Below are 14,256 nucleotides of genomic sequence, written 5' to 3'. Positions count from 1 at the left end.
CAGATGTGTTGCCCCATCATTGTACAAACATTAATCATAAATAAAAAAAAGTTTCAACCATACAATGTGATCAGGTTTTGTGTCGGGATCAGCTGCAAAGTGACTTAGCAGAGATGGCTGCCATCTTGTCTTTACATAGATTAGAGTATAGAGTGTGCCAGGGCTGACGTCAAAACCCGGAAGTTTAGTATTGCGCTGGTTCCCGGAAGAGAAAGTGAATGTGATTTTTGCATTGCGTTTTGGATTATGTCAGAAAATAAGCTCTGTGGCTAACACAAGTTTATGATACTTACAGGTTTTGTTCAGCGAGATAATCTTCACATATGAACACCTTTCATACTGCATTTGAAGCTTAAATGCGATCGCCAGAAGTAAAAAGCTAACGTTAGGCTTTCACGGACTACATGACTACTCCACGGTCGCATGACTCTTGATGTCACTGCCACTAAGCTTTCAACTGATTTCGGCCGTTTTATTTTAAAAACATTGTATAATGGGGAAATCGGACTGTTTAAGCTAAATAAGAAGCTGTAATGGCGGACTGCCAGCACTCTCGCCTGTTCGGGGGTGATGACGTTTAATGTCCCCGACAGGGTTTGTAGTCGTATTGAGCAACTTGTTAGCAACCGCCTTTTTTACGACACGTAAAAGCTTCAAAATTCACAAGTAGGGTATTTACTGATGTGTTTTATGTCGTAGAACAAAACCTTAAACTCGCTTAAGCTTTTGTTAACCACAGACCTTACTTGAGGCATTTTACCAAAATCCCATTCAAAAAACATATTGACTTTTAGACGAGAGAACCGGAAGTGCTAAAAGCGCTAACGGAGTTCCCGGTTTACTGGCACACTCTGTTGTGCAAATTATCCTTCCGCATGTTCACCAACTGAAACCTTGCTATGACTTTCACTTCCTCTAGATAGTCAAGTCTGACCATCCTCTCTGTGCTCAGCCAGGGCCACTAGATGTGTCCACGAACGAGGACATCAGGTCTAATTTAAACAGAATGAAGTATAAGGTCACAATAACCCAAAATGTGATGTCCTCATATGAAGACACAGGGTCTCAGGAGGATATATATTTTGATGGCATTCAGCTTGTGGCGCTCATTGCACCAAAAATTAAAGACAAAAGAAGAAAAACCTCAGCAATGCAACAGCAGCAGCAATGTCTCCTTCCAGAAATCATGACCCAGTTACTCGAGATAATCCACAGACCTTGTTGTGAGCAGTTTTACAGAGGAACTTTTTTCTTTTTACTGAAGAAGGATGCATGCATCTACTGCTACTTAGCTAGCACCCCTGAGCTAGCTAACGTTACAGCTCAGCCGAGGAGGACGTGTTATCACAAGCAGGAGCCTCTTGTCCATGAGTAGATGCACACTTCCTTCTGCGCAGTGATACAGTTGGCAGGTGTAGTTCAGTTGAAAGAAAATAGCTCCTACATGAAACTGCTCACAACAAGGTCTGTGGATTATCTTGAGTAAATGGGTCATCATTTCTGTAGAGACATTGCTGTTGAGTTTTACAAATGTGTTTTTTCAGCGCTGTGAGCAGCACAAGTTAAATGCCATCTGGTTCCATTATATTGGAGAGAGGGCAGACATCTTTACGGCTGATATCTCCATCACTCTGCACCAAAACAATCCAGACTAGAAAAATATTTTGATTTTGGTTTGAACAGTCCCTCTAAATATAAGAGGGGGAAAACTGTAATAACACTGCACTGAATTCACATCAAACAATATTATAAAGTACATAACCTGATGCCAAAACCACATAGATAAGTCCAATGTGCTATTTCATGTTTGAAATATTTCTGGAGTGGGAAAATAGCACAGCATGTGTCATCCTGCAGGACAGATCACTGAGACTTTGAGGTGATGGTGATGTCAGAGACTGATGATGCTCAAGTGATTTAAGATTTGATGTCAGTGCTCCATAAAGACTTGAATCTGAGATGTAAGGAGAAGTCAGGAAAGGGGACACTAAGTGAGATATAAAGCCACATCACGTTTTCATCAAATGACACATGATAACCCACAGTGACTAGTGAGACGTGACGCACAGAGGCTCACCTCCTCTTACAGTAGCTTTACAGCAATGCAGCCACAAGATGGCGTCATAACATTATAACGTCCAAACCCCTCCACATATGTTAACAGATACTGTGACGAAAGTGTTGTACCAAAAGAGTGCAGTCACTCATGACGGATATGCTGTGAATAATTGATGCTTTCCAGAGTCACCTGCACCAGAGGCTAAATACTACAGCTTCTAGTTACTACAGCAGAAGTCTCTCTCTCTCTCTCTCTCTCTCTCTCTCTGTAATTTGTGTTGTGTTGAATTAAGGTCATAAACTGGGTTTAAAAGTGTGCTTTAATTTAGCTTGGCCCTCTAATTATCTTTGGGGAGCAGCTGCCATATTTTCATGCCTTGTGTTTGTTTAGTAAGTTGTCAATCAGAAAAATAATTTGAACCACGCTCCACTGTTCCACAGTCAAATATGTGGATAATAATAGCCTGTCTAATATTTTGTCAGATGACGGCAGGGTGCAGCGAGGCTTTTCAAAAACACTGTCACAGGCCCTCTCCTCGGTTTTCACATAATACCGAGAATTTTAACCAGCAAAATTATATGCTTGATATTCTTGATTTGCTGGGCTCCATTGTTATAACAATATTAATCTAACTGCTGTCGCACAGCTGCGTAAATTAGAATCAGAGACTGCATTGTTAACAGTGACGTTCCTGTTTCATTTCACCCTTGAGTCTCGCAAATTGTGACATTAATGCGTGGAGGTATCTCTCACATTGCAAAAGGCCCAATGAAAGAAACAAAACACATGCACCACAAGGAAGCTGAGGACAATTTTACAAGATTTAATTTATTAACTATTATACAGTTCACATAAGGCCTTCATCTTCAAACACTATTCTCAGTCAGACAAATTCCATGGTTTGCTCTTGGTGCACAGTACATAAACTTTCACGTTTCAGCTATTTCACTTTAGTATTTGTTTTGTTCTTGTACTAATTTTCATGTTTTAAAACAGGGAGAGGCTTCCATCCATCTCCCTTGGTGTGTTTTTTAAATCATGCACTAAACTTAAGTGGCCTTGAACCATTCACAAAAATTGTAAAAATGGACTTTCAATCATTGAAATACACACTAGAAATGTTTTCTACCATTGACTAACGGGTGGTGTTCCCCAACAAACAAATAAACAACCATTACAGAGTAGTATGCACTCACTTTTTGCTCATTGAACGGCAGATTTGTCGAGGCTGTGTCAGAAGTCAAGTGATGTGGTAAGATTATATACTCCCAGGAATCGTGTTATAGTGGGGCAGTTGTTTGGTTGCCAGTCTTAATGTTACAGCTTACAGCTCGGAGCAGTTTGAGAAGAGCCCTCAGTTTAGTCCCACTTAACGTTAAATGACGACAGCATTGCGATTCCAAAAGTACCAGTAGGTGATGATCCCAAATACTACCACAGCCAATGATCTAACTAGTCTGGTCATTCTTGCAACCAAGAACACAATCCTCCAGAACTTCAATGTCTGGTGGTCCATTTTTACTTGTCCCCATTGAAAGACAGTGCCTCCTCTCACAAGTTTAATGGTTAAAATGATCAGATCTTCATTAGCAGTGCTACCACTGAAAATCAGCTGATTGTTTTCCATGAAAAGGGAGGGCAATATGCCAGCACAGAGCTAATTCACTAGAGCAGGTAAACGGCCGGTGGTGCTTCCTGAATGTGTCCCGTCCACAAATATTTAACATCTACTGGTCATTGTATTGTAAAGCGGGACGAGCAGTAACAGTGCGTTGAGAGTACTGAACCTTCTGAGTTAAAGGTCCTTAATATTAGATGAATACAAAGAGCTTGGTTTGATAGACAGCCACAGCGACACATCCAGCAACCTATCAGGTTTCAAGCGTTTGGTTTCAAGAGACACCAGATGGCAATGTAGAGTTGTGTTATGGTACGATTAGGTTACACATTCAAAAATGGCAAAAAAAAAATTCTCCTTCATTTGACTGATGGCAGGCAAAGTCTTCTGTGATATTATATTGGTCTAATTAAACCAAACTTCCCTAAACATCCACTCAGATCAACCAACAGCTATAAAGAGGACAAACTCTAAAAGAAAAACTAGCTTTCACATGGCTGGATGAATGAGGAATACGATTAGATTCAGATTTCCCATTAACCTACAATGGGACGTCTGGATCAACTCAAAGAACGTAAGTTTTTACAAAAGGATCTTGTTTCACAAGCCTGCACTGATGCCACGTTCAGCCACTAAAAAAAACACAATATGGACAATTAATCAATGTGGCATTTCTTCAAATTTAACACTACACTATCAAAAAGTGCTTCAGATAAGTTTGTGGATACAAAAACAAGTTTGATGTAAACAAAGTTTGATCTGCCAGAGCTCTGTAGAGGCAATGGGTATGGCTGTTTGAGGTGTGAAATTAAAAACACACAAGAAAACAGTATGTCAACACAAAAAAACAACCCTATGAGGGAAAAAACAACAGTGATCATTAAAGTGCATCCCTGGATGTGTAAACCCCTTTCCCCTCCCTTTCCTTCCCTCCCCTCCCCTCCCCATGCCGACCGCTCAAGTAGAGCCGATGAGAGAAACCCAAAGGCAGACAGAGGAGCCTCTGCTATGTGAAGCAAACTGCTGCCCAAAAGGACCTACAGAGGAACAGTCTAAAAATCCAGTGGCAGTACTTTCATGAGAAAAAAAACTAAAACAGTTTACACAGATAAAAAAACAAAGTGGCCACAAATCAATTCTTCCAGCTTGGCATAGAGGTTTCTATTTCTCGGTAGTGTAGGATAAGTGGTGGCTGTTGACAGATGAGAGGCTTGCTGTGACGGCGACCTCTGTCCTCCACTTCTGACCTGATGTTAAATTCCAGGCGATCAGGGGCTCAGAGGGCAGAGGGAGAGTCACTGATAATGGTGGCCTGCCCTGACGCACACGAGTATGGATACAAATGGCAGGTTAGGGAAGTTTCTCATACACTTCCTATCTCCTCTTTTCATAACCTAGGTTGTCCATGATCAAAAATGTAGTGTGCAAGTGCACGTTTTTTTTTTTTTTTTCTTTCAGTGTGTGTTGGTGATAAGGTCCAGCATCATCATGGGCACACGTGGTTTCACTGTCTCTCACAGTGTCTCTTGCTCGGCAGGGGAGTGGTGGGAGTGGGGGTGCTGGTGGAGGGGAGGGAGCAGAGACTGCAGGGGAGACTGGGGGGTGGTGGGCGGGGACTGCTGCAGGGGGCTGAAGTGTGTGGTGGTGTGGGGAGGAGAGGAGCGGTAACAAGAGTAGGCAGAGCTCCCGCTGAGAGTGGTGGTGGGTGAGGCGGGGAGGCCCGCTAGGCCAGTGGGGGAGTCGAGGAGGGGCTGGTTGTAAAAGAAGAATGCACACTGGTGGATGAAGCTCTCGATGATTGTCTGGTAGGTGCGTGTGGCAGTCAGGGCATCCATAGTGGTGAAGTCCGGCCTCATGAGGGTGGGCCAGAAGCAGATGGACAAGTTCTCACTGGTCATCAAGTTCACCCTGTTCAGCTGGCTCACCCTGAGAAAAACACACAAACAGACACAAAATTATTCGCTCTCATCATACGGCGCAGAAAAAAACAGATGGGTGGCTATCACAACAAATCCATGTAAGTGATTTAAACAGTGGACAGAAAACTTACTTGTGTAAGTGGCTCACTACATATTTGAAGACATCATAATTCTCCTTGGGGAACCTCCTCAGGACTTCCTTCATGGTATATAGCCTCTGTTCTCGGTCATTGATTTCTGTGCACAAAGAGATAAGTTGCCATTAAAACTAAGGACCTCATCATCACACACAGTGATTTAAAACTAAAATGTCTCTCCATGAAAATTATTCTAAACAGAGCAAAACAGGTCTGCCAAAACCTTCCCTACCCTTTTCCCTCTTAAAGAAATAATCTTTTCATGTTCTTGTAAAGACCCTCCCAGCCCAGCAGTGTTTGCTTACTGAAAGCATCCAATAGGTCCACCTGCAGAGCACAAGGCACCAGGGGCTCAGGCAGCTCAGAGAAGAAGCTTTTGAGGGCTCCAGCCACAGTGTTTATGGAGAAGTCTTTCTCCACCAGGTCTAATCCGTGGTCTGCACGCGGAGAAAGAGAGATTTAAAGGGATCAGAGAAAATAAGCTCATCAGCAGTAGCTGTCATCAGGGGTGAACAATCAGTTGCATGTCACTTTCCTTTGGTAGCTCTCTGTTTATGTTTTGATTAGGCAGCCACATAATTACATGTCAAACAGCTGGTTCAAACAAGTCTGATGATCAGCTCACCCTGTTCAAACTGCCTCTGCATGCTTTCCATCTCTGACTTGTTGCCGCTTACACGATACAAACCCTCTGTATTCAGGCCTGAGGAAAAAGAGCGCAGCAGAGAAAAAGGGGGAAGACGTGGGGGGCACAGTGGGAAACAAGTAAAGCACAAACACTTCATTAGCCCCACTGCAAACAGACATGACAATACAGATGCTGGCAGTTTCTAGGGGAGTACTTAACAGAATAAACCCTTGTATTACTTTCACATCACTTTGTGGTCATGGACAGGTGCACTGGGTTAGAGGTTCTGACAACAAGCTTTTTTAGGTGACCAATGAATAACATTAACGTTCTAAAAGATATTTTCCTGTAGTGATGAACTATAGCTGTCAGTATTTCTCAGAATGAATCAGATTTTGCATACATCACATCATAATCAAAGGACACAACAACGCACCTGTGGTCTCAATGAAGCGGACACACTTGTCGATGAAGAGTGGGATAGGTCTGTCTGGGGATACCACATTCGCAAGGGGAACCCCAAAGTAACTGCTCTCTGGGGGCTTGGGAATAGCTGGACGGGGCTTTGGTCTTGTTTTCTGTGAAGGAAGAAAGACAGCCGACTCTGAGCGTCTCAGACGGGGATAATTATGCTGATACTAAGTGGCACTCATTGGATTCTAACAAAATGCACCTTTCTAAATCAAGAGAAAATCAGGAGTTCCTCACATTCAGACACAAGCTGAGTGTCTAGTTCCTGCCTGAGACAATACCGCAATTTAAACATGCACACTCAACAGTGACCTCCACAAATTGTATACTATGTTTAGCAGCGCTATTATACCTACAGAAATGACTACAGTTTTCCACAAGGGCAATATATTAACAATTTCTGTATGACATTATGGGCTAGTAAATTAAAATGAGGTACTGTTTCCTGGATTAAAACAGATAAAGGAGGTATACTACACACCTTGGCTGTTCGTCGCAGGCTCTTCAGAATGTTCCTCTTTTTTGGGTCCTCACTCTCCTCATTAACAAGACTTTCACCTTTCAGGGTCCCAAAGTCATCCTCCTTGGACTTTGGAAGAGCTCCCATCTCATCATCGCTGCCTATGAAGCTCGTGCGGAAGCTGCTGAACTTGCCGAGCCGCTTGGAGCGGTCACGGTAAAGACGGGGCTTCACCCCCGCCGCTGAGAACTTCCTCCTTCGTTCCAGAGAGCTGCTGTCTGCTTCGCTGTCTGAGCCGTTCCCATTGGAGTGCATCCTGTTGGAGTTGCGGATGGTGATGATTTTGCCTTGTGTGCTGTCATGTGGCACTGAGTAGATGATCTCTTCGTTGCTTGGGCGGGGCTTTGAAACAGCATCAATGGGTTCGGCATAGTCTGAGGGATCGTAGCCCACATCCCCGCCAGGAACCCAGGTAACAGCAGAAGGCAGCGAGCGACGATGACCCAGTGTATCGATATATGGGTTACGGCTCACCTTCCGGAAGTCAAAAGTGACACCCGGTTTGACTCTCACTTGGGGGGGCACTTTGTTGTTGAGTTTGTTCTCAAAGTCCCTGATATCAGAGATGACAGAGATGTCACTGGAATCTAAGTCCGGCAGGTTGAAGCCCCCACTGTGAGATGTGAGTGTGCCATCGTAGTATGGTGGCGATGGGTCTACATCATCCTCTGAATCCAGGAACATGGTGACAGGACTAGGAGAACTGCAGCGTGGGGAGTACACGTTTTCATTGGTGCATGCTTCAGCAACATTATCGTACATGTGTGTGGCCTCCACAATGTTGCGTTTCTCTACCACCTCCATCAGGAACGAATGGAACATTTCGATCCTGTGCAGGCCTCCCACCACCCCCCCAGATCCGCAGACCACGCTATTGAAACGACCCTCAATCTCATGGGCTAGCTCCTCCCCCTGGATCAGCTGCTCACAGGCATAGTCACTGTCGGTGAGCTCTGCCTGGCTATCTCCCACTGCCAACAGCTGAACTGGGATGATGTCCTGAACCTCACACAAGAATGCACACAGGGTCTCCAGGGAGGCTTTTCGGGAGACCGAGTACACAGCAATGTAGCCGTGCACTAACCTGCTCTTCCGCAAAGTGAAGGAAGCGTGGTATGACAGCAGAGAGAGCTCTATAGCCAGCTTGTGTCCACCAACTGTCTGCTCCAGCAATACAGAGGTTCCACAATTAGACATGGGCCTGCAGTGCTGATGCATAAGAAAGGGGGACAGGAGCTGCTCAATGTCATAGGAGTCTCCACACATTAAGCACATGACAATGCGAAGGTCTGCCTCTGGTGCCGGCTGATGAGGAGAGTCTCTGAGACCTGGAGGCTCAGGGAGGAGGGGTGGGGAGCTGCTACTAAAGGATGTGCTCCTCCTAATATCCAGTAGCCCCCTCAGCACTTGGTTGATTTGGGTCTCATTGACATTATGGCCATAGCCCACACCAGGGGAGGCAGGGTCTAAAAAGCTACACTGCAGCCTCCTTGCAACTTGCTGTCCCTGTGTTATAAGGTTTAAGGCAGTTTCTCCACCTATATCCACATATGATCCTACGCCTCTTTTAGTGACTAAAAGAAGTGATGTTGGCAGCTGTGCTAGCTGGCTATCTCTCCGACCTAGAGTTGATTCCCTAAGTCGCTCAAGGCTTTCAATCACATAAGAGAGGGACTCTTTTGAGTTATACAGACACAGACATCCGTGAGGGGTGAAAGTGGGGGTGTGGAAGGAATTTACTGGAAGACGTACATTTCCCTCGATAGGCCGCAGCGTCAGTTCGTACATCTTCCCATCTAACACATACCAGTCATCATTTGTGCAGAGAGCCCTAATCTCATTGGCAAATTCTCTGGCCAGTCCATCCTTCCCTAGTATGACAAGGTTAATTCTGTCAGCCTTGGTGTCCCCAAAATGAGCCTTTACATCAAAAAAGGGGTAACACGTGGGGAAACGTGAAACTAAGAGCTGTTCAATCTTAGAGTCTCCGCAGTGAGGACTGCTAGGGCAGGTCTCCTTGGTGGGGTGATACACAAAGTGGATATGCTTCAATACCAGAGCATCTCTTTCAGCTGGGAGCTTTTGTAGAGCCTTGAACCTCTGTTCCTCCCCCAAAACCTCCTGAATTGCCCCCATCTTCTCCTTGCTTGGCTTGGCATCCACCTCAAGCTCATAAAAAAGCTCAGAGTACTCCAGTAAGAGCTCCTGGAAGTCCTCTTTAGCACGGTCAATGATCTCCTTCTGATGGCGGTTGTACAGGTCCAAGTACTCTGGCTCCTCAAGCCACTGGTAGAACTCTTCATTCATGATAAAGCTGCGGGCCTCCTCCCAAGGTCTACCAGGTGTGACAAATGGAGAGGAGGCTAACTTATGTTTGAACTCCAGCCTCATCTCTGCCCGTCTGCACTCATTTCGCAGATGTTCCAGGTGGGCATTAAATATGTCCTCTGCTTCAGCAGTCTCCAGTAGGTCAGAAGGGATTCGTTCATCTTCCATGTTGTCAATGTGTGATGTATCCTCCCATGGTGAGTCCTCCAGAACAACAAACCAGTGGGCAAAGTGCTGCTTGGACTCTAAGACCTTCTGTACCCCAGACCAGCTCAGCTGATCTATCTCATCCAGGTCAGGCACCAAAGAACTAAGTGCTAAAGGAAGAGTGCTTAAGTATATTTTGCGACGCCTCTCGATATGCTCCTGCTTCAGACGGTAGACATGCTGTTGAAAAAGCTTCTTGCATTTAGCCGTTCCCTCCAAGAAGACGTATTCTTTGTACTCTGGGGAGGTGTTCATGCGTCGGCTGGTGTTTAACCAGGTTTCATTATGATTCTTTACTATGCGGTTGATAAGCCATTCATAGCGATCCTTGGCAGAAGCTATCTGCTGACTCTGGAGCTTTAGAGCTTCAAAGTAAGGAATGATCTTGGGTTTTCCCCTGCTCTTATCAATAAGCTGAACCAAAGTGAGGAAGGCAAGGTCCACATTTATATTTGAGCGTGCAGATGTCTCGACTACTGGCAGACTCTTTTTTGTGATGGCGAAGGTATGAGCATCTTTGATGTAGCGTTCAACTCCTTCATCACATTTGGTGAGGACCAGCACAATGGGCTTCTTGGTCTTGCTAAGCTGACCATACAGGTTTGTGACAAATTTCAGCTGGTCATCAAAGTTGCGGTTCATGCCCCGGCTGACATCAACACAAAGCAGAAAGCCGTCGACCTGCAGCTTTCCCTCAGGCATTTGTTTTTGCTCAAAGTCTTGCTCCAGGCCCAGCTGATCTGTACAGAAGTACATAAGCTTCTCTGCTGAGGCCAGCTTGGTTGCAGCTGCCCGTTTGATATAGGGCTGCATAGCAGTGCTACGGTGTGGCTGAAATGTCTGGTCATCAATGAATTCAGTTTGCTCCACAACATGCATCCTGCACTCAGGCCCCTCCTCCAGAACCCGTGACACCTCCCCCCAAAACAGAAAGTGATCATTGTTAACCACTCGACCCCCAAAGTCACTGGTGCTCAACACTGATGTGTGGTCCAGGTAGAAGTCATCAGCACTGGGCCGCACAAACCTATTACACAAGCAGGACTTGCCAACCCCACATTGCCCCTTCTCTTTCTCTGTTCCTGACAAACCCACCACAATGAGGTTGTAAATGGGCGACCGAGCATCTTGCTTTTTCGCCATCATAGTCTGCTGAAACTCATCCTGCCATAAACAGGCACTGTATAAAGTTGTTCACTTGAATGTTTGTCCATAAAGTTGCTGATCCACACAGGAGATCAGATTTCACTTTCTTCTGCTGGGCTTCGACTTTAATAAATAGCAGTGCAGTGATATGAGCAGAGGGTTCTTTCATTCACTCCTTATATGAATCAGAACCTGTCAAAAAAACACAACAACAACAAAATCAGACAAACTACGCAATAAACAACTACATTTTCAATTAAAAGGGGGAAAAAGATCAGACCATTAACCCTAGGATATAACAGGATGAGCATGCCACTGTTAAAACATGCTATTACATGTGATAAGTGACTTGTCATTGACAGTATTTTTGCTGACAAATGTTCCATATAGCCATCGCAAATGTCTGTCAACTTGCGTAAGATCTTTTTATACATTTCTAACCTCCTTAATAATTGAGTGATCTCTAATAATAACTGAACATGAGATGACAAGAGGCACGTTTTCTACATCTTGTGCCCGTTCCCTTTAAATGATACTAAAGAAATGGACCCTCTCAGTGGTGAAGGTCAGTTTTAATGTTTAAGAGCAACCAAAGTTGGCTCTTTGATTCTGAGTACAACTGGTTACAGGGCTCTGATTACTGTCCGTGATCACAACCAAGGCCTTAATCGTGTATCAAGTCTGATCATTTATCAAAGAATTTTTTTTTTATCACTGTATACACAAAGCTGTTATCAAACACTGCTGTAGTATTTGGCATCACATCTAGCCACCAGCAAAAGCATAATGAGGACAGTGTTACAGGACCAGTCACAATATCTCCTGTCAGGGGCCATAGACTTTAGTTGCACAAGTAATGGTTAGAGTAAATACAACTGAAATGCAATCAACTGATTTTTATTTATTTTTTTGGCGAATTTCATTTAATTGTCAGGCAGATGTATTGTCCATTCTAGGGCTGCAACTATTCTCACTGCTGAATTAATATGCTAATTATTTAGTTTAAAAAATGTTTGAAACAAAGCAACAAAAAAACCTAGCGCATTTCCCTCGAGCCCAATGTGACATCTCTTGTTCTTTCTGACCAACAGCCCAAAAAACAAAAAGTATTTTCACTATCAAAACTAGGAAAAGACCAGCTTCTGAAATCTTTGCTTGAATATTACCTCACTTTACATATGACTTTGATTTTCAGAACTGTTCCTGAATAATCTTACATCAATCAACTAATCGATTAATCAACTTATTGGTCCACTCATCTACAATTAATATAACATCAAACCAGGATGAAAATGACAGCATTAATCCTAGAAGGAAAACATGTTGGGAGTGGTGCTCTTTAAAGGACAATGTCAGCTGATCAGTGAGTGGGGTGACAAGCATGAAAATGACTATGTTGTAGGCACCTCAGTCTCTCAGTCCAAATGAAGCAGCAGCTACCAGACCAATCTCCACAGACAAAACAGTGAACGAATAAAGACATTATTAACAGAGAGCCAGACACATGTAGTCTCTGCCAGAGGACACGCAACTTACTCAACACATGTAATGTTAATACTTCCATCATTAGACCACTGATTAATGCATCTATTATAGTGACACTGGTGCAATTCTGATATAATAGCCAGCTTGTATTTCTATGAAAGGACAAAAACGACCAAATGCAGAATTTCTCTTGTGTATAACATGATCCACTGGAGTCAAACATCATGACAAGCAGAATTACAGGCTCGTAATGAAATGAATAACCTGCCACATGAAGTGACCACGCACAAGCAACAAACAGCTCCGGCAGGGTCAAAAGCAACCATGGCCAGTCCACACCGCTCAGCTGAGCTAGGCCTGATAACGCTGACTGAATGATCAGACAAGTTTTTTGCGAATAAAAACAACCAAACTCTGTCAGTCGGCATCAAAATACAGTTTAGCAAAGCCTACCTTCAAGCAATTTCATTTACATAACCTACTTACTTAGACAAGATTTAGTAAGGTTATATGTTGTGCAAAGGATTAACAGTTAACATGGGCTTTAGGGTGCACAGAGAGGGGCTGACCACGCCAGGCCTGCTGTCTACATAATGAAATTGCAGAGCCGAAATGTGGGATAGACTACCTTCTCCACACCGACAATGTTTAGAGGGAATTTATTCACCCAGCTGTCTAGGGTGTAGCACTCGACAGCTTCACTGGGAAATAGCCCATAATAAGAGGATAGAGCATGTAGGGTACATACCATCGCATTTCTCCCTTTCTCCTCTTGCATCTGTCAGGCCAGCGCTTGCCGCAGCCCTCGCCGCCTGATGTGCATAAGCATAAAGCCGCAGAATACACTGTGGGTCGTCTCAATTCACAGATAACACTGATAACACTACAACTTGTGCGATGAGGTAATTTGATTTAAATATCCATTACCCATGCCTGGATTCTCTTGTTTAGCATCACGTTGCAATTAAACACGGGGAAGGAAGAAATAAATATCCCAAATGACAGAGCGATCCGATTTTGTTCTTGCAAGAGGCTTTTCCTCGTGAGAAATTCAGGCGTACAAAAATCAGCCCAGCCGTCCTCTGCTCGGTTCACCACGTTGCTTTTTCAATAATTATTCTGTCCATTGTTGTGCCCACATAATGCTGGGCCGGTCGCGCACGCGAGACAACGGTGAGTTTGTTGCAATCGCCGTGGTGTTTGGTCTCAAATATGTTTCTGCTGCAACGGAAATATGTTCATGTCCTGATCAATTTGTGAGCAGATTGCGTGTGTGAAAGTGGTATTTCTGCCAGCTTTCCGATAATGGCGGCGGCCCTCCTCCCCGGACCTAGTTCTCCTCTTCTTTTCTTTTGGAAAAGGGAGCTGTGGAGACAGAAGCAGCGGAGAGAGGGACTCACCCAGCGGCGCCCTCACACAACTGCAGCAGGTCGGCTCGCTGCTGCTGCTGCTGCTGCTAGCACACGGTATACAGCCTGTAGAGGCTCGTTACTCCAAAGTAATCGATTTCTCTGCATTCAGCCAGTATGTGTGGACACACTTTATGCTTTGATACTTGGCGTTTAGAGCCACACAAACTCTGCTTGTCCGCGGTTAACCAACTTTAAGTGAGGATTTTATGTGACTTGTACCCAGGGATGGGCAGTATTTCTATTACTTGTATGTATTTCAATTACATTTGAGTATTTTGTAATTTGTATTTAATAGGGCCGATAAAAAGCAAATGTAATTTGTAACA

The 14,256-nt window shown here is 44.2% G+C and overlaps 1 protein-coding gene across 2 annotated transcripts; it reads right to left on the bottom strand.

Moving 5' to 3' along the window:
• Positions 1–2,861: 2,861 nt before the first annotated feature.
• Positions 2,862–13,977, bottom strand: LOC125897762 (rho GTPase-activating protein 35-like). Of its 2 annotated transcripts, XM_049591115.1 has the most exons (8): positions 13,446–13,977; positions 13,267–13,330; positions 7,314–11,225; positions 6,798–6,939; positions 6,359–6,436; positions 6,039–6,170; positions 5,728–5,833; positions 2,862–5,603 (listed from the first exon to the last, which is right to left on the bottom strand). In XM_049591115.1, the coding sequence occupies exons 3-8, from the start codon at positions 11,031–11,033 to the stop codon at positions 5,192–5,194; spliced, it is 4,590 nt and encodes a 1,529-aa protein (XP_049447072.1). In that variant the 5' UTR covers positions 11,034–11,225; positions 13,267–13,330; positions 13,446–13,977; the 3' UTR covers positions 2,862–5,191. The 2 variants fall into 2 exon arrangements, with proteins under 2 accessions (XP_049447072.1, XP_049447071.1); XM_049591114.1 differs by having other exon boundaries at positions 13,267–13,977.
• Positions 13,978–14,256: the final 279 nt, after the last annotated feature.

Source organism: Epinephelus fuscoguttatus, linkage group LG12, assembly GCF_011397635.1.
Source record: "Epinephelus fuscoguttatus linkage group LG12, E.fuscoguttatus.final_Chr_v1".
Taxonomy (NCBI): Eukaryota; Metazoa; Chordata; class Actinopteri; order Perciformes; family Serranidae; genus Epinephelus; species Epinephelus fuscoguttatus.
Note: the sequence above shows the minus strand (reverse complement) of the source record. Positions and strands in the feature narration are given on the sequence as shown.